The sequence below is a fragment of the Salvia miltiorrhiza genome, chromosome 3, assembly GCF_028751815.1.
Source record: "Salvia miltiorrhiza cultivar Shanhuang (shh) chromosome 3, IMPLAD_Smil_shh, whole genome shotgun sequence".
NCBI lineage: Eukaryota > Viridiplantae > Streptophyta > Magnoliopsida > Lamiales > Lamiaceae > Salvia > Salvia miltiorrhiza.
In genome coordinates, this window is record NC_080389.1 from 52,918,244 (window position 1) to 52,925,436 (window position 7,193).

General features: G+C 39.2%; 1 protein-coding gene across 1 annotated transcript; it reads right to left on the reverse strand.

Annotated features, from left to right (window-relative positions):
* Positions 1-2,051: 2,051 nt before the first annotated feature.
* LOC131014342 (DEAD-box ATP-dependent RNA helicase 3, chloroplastic) lies at positions 2,052-6,693 on the reverse strand. The gene is made up of 10 exons (XM_057942276.1): positions 6,161-6,693; positions 5,509-5,645; positions 4,984-5,395; positions 4,620-4,718; positions 4,259-4,483; positions 3,724-4,101; positions 3,299-3,442; positions 3,116-3,211; positions 2,539-2,942; positions 2,052-2,471 (listed from the first exon to the last, which is right to left on the reverse strand). The coding sequence occupies exons 1-10, from the start codon at positions 6,572-6,574 to the stop codon at positions 2,393-2,395; spliced, it is 2,388 nt and encodes a 795-aa protein (XP_057798259.1). The 5' UTR covers positions 6,575-6,693; the 3' UTR covers positions 2,052-2,392.
* Between the last annotated feature and the right edge of the window lie 500 nt (positions 6,694-7,193).

The following is a 7,193-nucleotide window of genomic DNA, read 5'->3' on the forward strand; positions in this document are numbered from 1 at the left end:
TGATTTTTCTCTTCCATTTGATTCTCGAACAATCTCGAAGGTTCTTGAAATATTTGATTTGATGACGATAAATCCAAAGGGCTTCAAGCCATGATTTTGAATTGCACGTCGAAGTTGATTTGATTTGGAGAAAAACGTCATTAGAATTTTGTAAGAACGCCTTGAAGCTTTCGATCTTGAAGATTTGAAAATCTTGATCACTTGAAGATTTGAAGGTTTGATCACTTGAAGATCTTGATCACTTGAAAATTTGAAGATCTTGAATTATTGAACTCTTGAAGCTTTGAAGATCTTGAATTCTTGAAAATTTGAAGATCTTGAATTCTTGAACTCTTCTTGAACTCTTGAAGATTTTGAATTCCTGAACTCTTGAAGATTTGAAGAATGCTTGAATGCCTGAAGAATACTTGAATCATCCACTTCTTTCACTTGTGACACTAGAGAGAATTCTTGTGCTCTTCAACCTTTCCATCCTCCAAGATGTCATTTATGAACTCTCAACACCCCTATTTATAGATAGGGATGTCAATGCAGCCCGAAATCCGTGGGCCGACCCGAATAACCCGACAAATTTAGAGGGTTAGGGTTGAAAAATCACAACCCGAAAAAACCTCCAGCCCGATTAGCCCGCACCCGACTAACCCGGAACTCGATAGGGCTAGCCCGAAAACTCAGTGGGCTGATGGAATTGTGACTGATGCATCTAGTTACAACTTCTGCTATGTTTAGATCTATGGTATTTGCTTAAATATATATATGTAGTCTCATTAAAAAAAGTGAAATTAATTAGTTAGAATATATATGTGTGTGTGTGTGTGTGTGCAATCTCATTAAAAAAAGTGAAATTAATTACGGATTTTTTTGTAGAAATTGATTATTAGTATCTCATTAGTTAGAAATTAATTATTAGTATCTCATTTTAAAGTGATACCAATTTTTTTTTTTCTGTCAATGAGACGTGCATGACAAATCCACTAATTATTCAATAATAATCCAGATTGATTCTAGTGCATTGATACATGTTAAATTTTACTATCTCATTTTAATATAATTTTATTTATGTAATCTTGAATATCTTATATTTTTGCATTTCATGTTTTGATATATAATTTATATCTTTAATATATATGTATATTTTATACATTATACATTAGATCATTAGGAATAATAAAATACAAATGATAATTTTATTTTTACGCCTTTAACCTGATTAGCCCGATGGGCTAGCCCGAAACCCGAAAGTTTAGGGTTAGGGTTGAAGATTTACAACCCGAAAAAATCTTCAACCCGATTAGCCCGCACCCGACTAACCCGGAACCCGATAGGGCTAGCCCGAAAACCCGATGGGCTGGCCCGATTGACATCCCTATTTATAGATATACGAGATGGGCCTCATGGACTTTATAGGCTTTGAACCTCCATGCATGGGATTTAGGGCTTTAAGTGGCCAATAGGCCTATTAGTTCATTATATTAAATATTAATTATATATATCTATTTAAATTAGGAATAAAAATCCCTTTTAATAAAAATAGAAAATATAATTGAATATTTAATTCATGAATTTACACGTGGCATGATTTAATTTGACGACAAATTTAATTGTCTACAAATTGCCCCATCAAGACTTGTTTATGGACGAAATGCCTTTGATAATAGACGAGTCTCGAAATTCATTTTTGATAGTTTAAACTCTTATCGAGGAGTTCTTGATTTGAATTTTTTTTTGAATTTGCAAATAGTTTATACTCGTATTTAGGAGTTCTTTAATTTGAATTTGAATTTGCAAATAGTTTACACTCGTATTTAGGAGTTCTTCGCTTGAATTTGATTTTTTTAAAACCAAGTTCTATGCAATCTACAGACTTACAGCCTAGTCTAGTCTATTTCAATATATATAGAGGAATAATCACAGATAATTATGTTGCTTTATTCCTGCTTCCCGTTGAGAAACAAGTTCACGAACGCACATTTACTCCACAAATTCACCCTACGGGGGAGTAGCAACTTTGTTAGAATGATGTATATTAATATAGTGGATAATAAAAGCAATGAAGAAAAGAAAAGCCCCAATCAGAGTAAGCTCACAAGTAGTAGAAACCGTCTGAATACAAAGCCTGAATATGTCGCCATCCGACACCAACGTGATTAAATGAAGATTCGTATATGCATTTTCTAAGAAGATACATAATTCCTATTAACGTATCACCCAAAGCTGTGAGAAACGGATAATATATAATGAGATTCCAAGTGAGTAAAGAGCAGAGGTTAGGAGATGCAAGTCCAAGACGAGTTTGGTGCTTCCCAATTCCTCTGCAAAGTCGTTTCCAGCTTCCACCCAAAATGATGGCTCTTCAGCAACGCAACTTTCCACTTGCCAACTACAAGAGGAGTTAGTACTCTTTCTTGGTAGGGCAATCTGATGCTCTATGACCAGCTTGCCCACAGTTGAAGCACGCACCCCCGAAGCTTCTGTCAAACACCATTACAATCAGTCTCTATGTAACCAAACTATACTTGTCATAAACTATGAATATACCTGTCCCTGCCACCAAATGATGGTGATCGGCTTGAATCTCTGCCCCCATACGATGATGATCGGTTCGAATCTCTGCCCCCGAATGATGGTGATCGGCTTGAATCTCTGCCCCCAAATGATGGTGATCGGCTTGAATCTCTGCCCCCAAACGATGGCCGGCTTGATCTCCTACTATCACTAATTAGCCAATCGCTACCACTACTTCTTGAGGGCTTGGACCACCTATTGCCGCCGCCGCGACCACCACTTCTGAATCCATCCTCAAAATCATCATCAGCACCCAACCAATCTCCAGAAGATCTACTACCTCTACCCCTTGAGCCGCCTCTTTGAGGGCGCCTTTCATTATTTGAAAACCTCCCGTAAAAATCACTTGGAGGCCCATCGTCTTGCAGTGAAGGCAGCTGCAAGTATAAGAAATATTAATGGAAGGTTAACAGACATTGGTAACTGATAATACGGCCTCAACGTACATCTAAAACTCGCCGTATAAATCTGATTAAGACTGCTATAACTCTCACAATGCATAAGGGATTGGTCAGTGCATGTAGCAAATAAAGCCCAATAAAGAGCTCACCTTAGTGATTTTGGTAATAGTGTTTCCGGGTGGTAGTTCCCTATTTAGTAATTCTTTTGCAATTTCTTCAGGGAGGTCAAAAACTGCTCCAACAACCTGACAGGACATCACAATAATTAGCACATAAAACCCCCCTTTACAGATGCAGAGAGATAATTGTGACTAGCATCTTAGTACACTCACCTTTTCATCAGCAATAAGGTGAACTTTTCCAATTTCATCAGCAGCGGCAGAATAAACATCAGACAGAAACCCAGTAACAGATCTAGCATTTAGGTAACCTCGAGAAGAACTACTGTCACGGATAAGCTGTAATGTAATCAAACCCTGCAGGCAGAATAAAAAGGATCAAATATAATACTAGTGCAAGCACAAGAGAATACGAACATCAGTGAACATCACATAATAATTTATCAACCATTGTAATTGCCTAACTGGCACATGCTATCTTGTCCAAAAAGCATGAAAAGATGGCCAAAGAGGTAAAAAGATAACAAATGAGGACGGAAGAATTGCAGCAGTAAGTTGCATTTCAAATGGAGGACCATGCAAGCTACTTTTTAGAAGATAAGAAACTTAAACTACGAAAAATTGCAATTATCATTAACCTGCTCGTGTGTAATAAGAGACCGAGATGATGGGGGCTGGGAGAAGCCACTCAAAGTTGCTAAAGCAGCAGCAAGTGCCTCAACCCCTTGTTCCTCCATCAGCTTTTGGGCAGTTGGCGTGAAGTACTGGATAGATTCAGGATGAACTCCACCTAGGGTGGAAACAACTTGCGCAGCAGATGCTTCCAAAACCTGTTCAACCGAGGGCGGAGTGATAAATTCAAACTTGCACCCAACATCCCTCTCAAGGGATTTGACTGTCCTGCGCTGACTACCAGTGAACATCAAAACGGCAGTGCCTTCTTTTCCTGCACGACCTGTCCGTCCAGATCGATGCACAAATGTTTCAGGGTCATTGGGAAGCTCATAGTGGATAATCTGGAGAAGGAGAGAAAAAAAACAAAGCAATAGGTAAACATTACACGGTGAATACCAATCATATTGATTCTGAGATAGTCCTCTTCTGACATGATTCATAACATCCTAATGCTCAAAACAGATATAGAAGTAAATCAACAATATTCAACAAACTTACAAGGTCAACATTGGGTATATCAAGCCCCCGAGAGGCAACATCAGTCGCGACAAGCACTGTGAATTTTCCCTGTCTAAAACCATTTAGGGTTCTTTCTCTCTGGTGTTGAGAAATGTCACCATGCAGCGCTTCTGAAGGAATACTATTTGTTAAAGCCAAAGAAACTTCATCTGCATCTCGTTTAGTTTGTGTAAAAACAATTGTTTTTCCACCCCTAGCATAAACCTGAGAACAAAATCAATCCAAAGGTCAACCACAAAATATCTCTATGCAAGTATCCACTAACATAATTTAAAAATTGGAAACTGAAGAACACAATGTGAGAAAGTATAGATTAAGAAACAACGCTGCTAATTCATACCGTCACAAGATCGCTCAGAATCGTCCGCTTAGATGTCACTGTAGTTGATATGGCATATAACTTAATCCCTTCTGCTAACTTTTCCTCTTGATCACCAACCTGTCATGGACAACCAAATGACGTGAAGTCAGATGACAAAATGAAGTTTCTGATATGCACTTAGAAACATGTTTGCAACAAAACATTACAAGGTAAGTATTATGAAAAGACTAATAATTAAGACCATTACGAGATCACAGGCAACAAATGAGACTCACACATTATCACTAATATCTACTTAGCTTGTACATAGAACTAAAGCATCAGACACAATCATTTAATTAAGCACTGAAAGGCATTAATCTGGTTAATGATGGAACTTTACCAGATCTATGGTAAGTGGATTGTCCATAAATTTTCGAGCCAATTTCTTTACCCAGCTTGGCATGGTGGCTGAAAAAAGCATGCTCTGCCTCTGTGATGGAAGTTTTTCCATAATGACCTCTACATCTTCTTCAAATCCCACAGCAAGCATTTGATCTGCTTCATCAAGGACCAAGTACTGAACTTCTCCCAGTTTCAGGCTGTTATTTTTTATAAGGTCAATGATTCTACCGGGGGTTCCAACTACAACATCAATTCCACGGGAAAGGGCAGACTCTTGTGCATTATATGATACCCCTCCATAGATGCAAACTGTATTCAAATATGGAGCAGACTCCTTGAATTCTTTTTCCACTTGTTTAGCCAATTCCCTTGTAGGTGCAAGGACCAATACCTTTGGAAGCCGCCCCCGTCTACAAACAAATAGAGAAACATTAGTTTACTAATAGAAGAGAAGCAAATAGAGAGGCATTAATTTACTAATAGAAGAGAAGCTAATGTGACATCTTAGCAAGCACAAATATACCTTAAAGAATCTTTTCCTTGTTGCAAGTCATCCAAACCTTTAATTATTGGAATGCCAAATGCCAAAGTTTTTCCTGTACCGGTCTTTGCACGAGCAATTATATCTCGGCCTTCAAATGCTGGCATTAAAACAGCTCTCTGCATAAGCCAAAAGAAGTTAGCAAAAGAAATAAAATCTCAAAATACAGATCAAATTATCAATTGTCTCTGAAAATAAAATGCAAATAGTAGTTCTGAAGCAAGCTCTTTACAAGATGAATTCAGTTTGCAACACATCAAGCACAAAGGATACACCTTTTTACTCAAAATGTTTTAATTGTTTTGATATGTCCAAAGCATAGCTGCAAGTATACATACTTACCAAATAAACAATATTGACATTGCCCTCATCTTATCTTATCCTTCTCTATCTCTGGGGTTTTCACGCTGTATGTAAAATGTGTTGTATGCATTTAAATCTTGAAGCTATAAATTTTGTTTCCTAAAAATCTTCTTTATCCACATTTCTTACTCATAAGTTCATAAAAATGAAAACTAACTCAAGTTTAGTAAAATCAACCACACATATCCGTATATGCCGAAAAAACAAAATTTCAAAAACAAATGAAACATATACACCAAAAATTAGCAAACTTGAGCAGGTACGCGTATACCTGAATGGGAAAGAGGCTATTAATCCCGCGCTTCACGAGCGTGTCAACGAAGCGCTGGGGCAATCCCAATTTGGAAATTTCGAGTTCATCATCAGCTACAGCTTCAATCCCCTCCGCTTCGCCCTCGGAATATTCGTACTCGGTGTCGCTGACGTCGAGGGTGCCCTTCGCAAACCTTCCGAGTCCGAAGGCTTCCTCGCTCAAGAGGGAGGAGTTGGGCGTGGCGACCGCCGAAGGAACGAATGAGATGGAAGGGCCGACGATGGAGTTAGGGCGGGAAGAAAAGAGCCTGAATGGGTTGTGGGCGGCGGAGAAATGGAGGGATACGGGAGCAGATGAAGAGGGCTTTCTGCAATTCTCAACAGAGGGGTTGGTCCGGCATAAGGAGGGGACACGGAGCGAAGAGGAAGCCATGGTGAGAGAGGCGGGGAGAAACGGGATAAGAGTGTTGCAGAGAGCGAGAGGATAAGGGTGGAGGGGTTTACGTTTGTATGGTACTCCCGACTTCCACCTCTATTCACACAGGGTTTAACAAGGAACGCTTATTTATAGACTTTCATTTTTTCCTTTTTTTTCGAGGATTATCATTTTGCAATATATTTTTACTTTTTAAAAAGATCAATTGTGAAAATAAAAGGGTTAATTACGCCAAAAACCATGAACTATACCCCAATTTTCAAATTTACCATGAACTTTGATTTTTATCAAATTTTCCCTGAACTTAAGGGCGTGATCAATTTTTCCATGATTTTCGAAAATCCCCAATTTGACTGCTGACTTGGCACCATTTAAGTCACCTGAAAGCTGACTTGGCACCGGCGACGATGTGAAGAAACGACGTCGTCCTATACTCGTGAAACGACGTCGTCCTGTTTGAATTTCCAATTTTCAGATCGGGATTTGGGGCGGCGGATCTGCGAAGGGTGGAGGTGACTGGCGCGGCGGCGGCAGGGGCGCCGGATCTGGTGCGGGTGCCGGAGGCAGAGCAGAGCCAGAGCTGCTCTCGGCCAGAGCAGAGGGGGTGGTGGAATTC

What these genes read in the sequence shown, in the direction of transcription:
- LOC131014342 (XM_057942276.1), bottom strand. Translation starts at nt 6,574, where the DNA reads ATGGCTTCCTCTTCGCTCCGTGTCCCCTCCTTATGCCGGACCAACCCC. An exon ending in ATATACCCAATGTTGACCTT is followed by an intron (nt 4,102 to 4,258) that starts GTAAGTTTGTTG and finishes CTCCTTCTCCAG; the next exon opens with ATTATCCACTATGAGCTTCC. An exon ending in CTATTACCAAAATCACTAAG is followed by an intron (nt 2,943 to 3,115) that starts GTGAGCTCTTTA and finishes TTATACTTGCAG; the next exon opens with CTGCCTTCACTGCAAGACGA.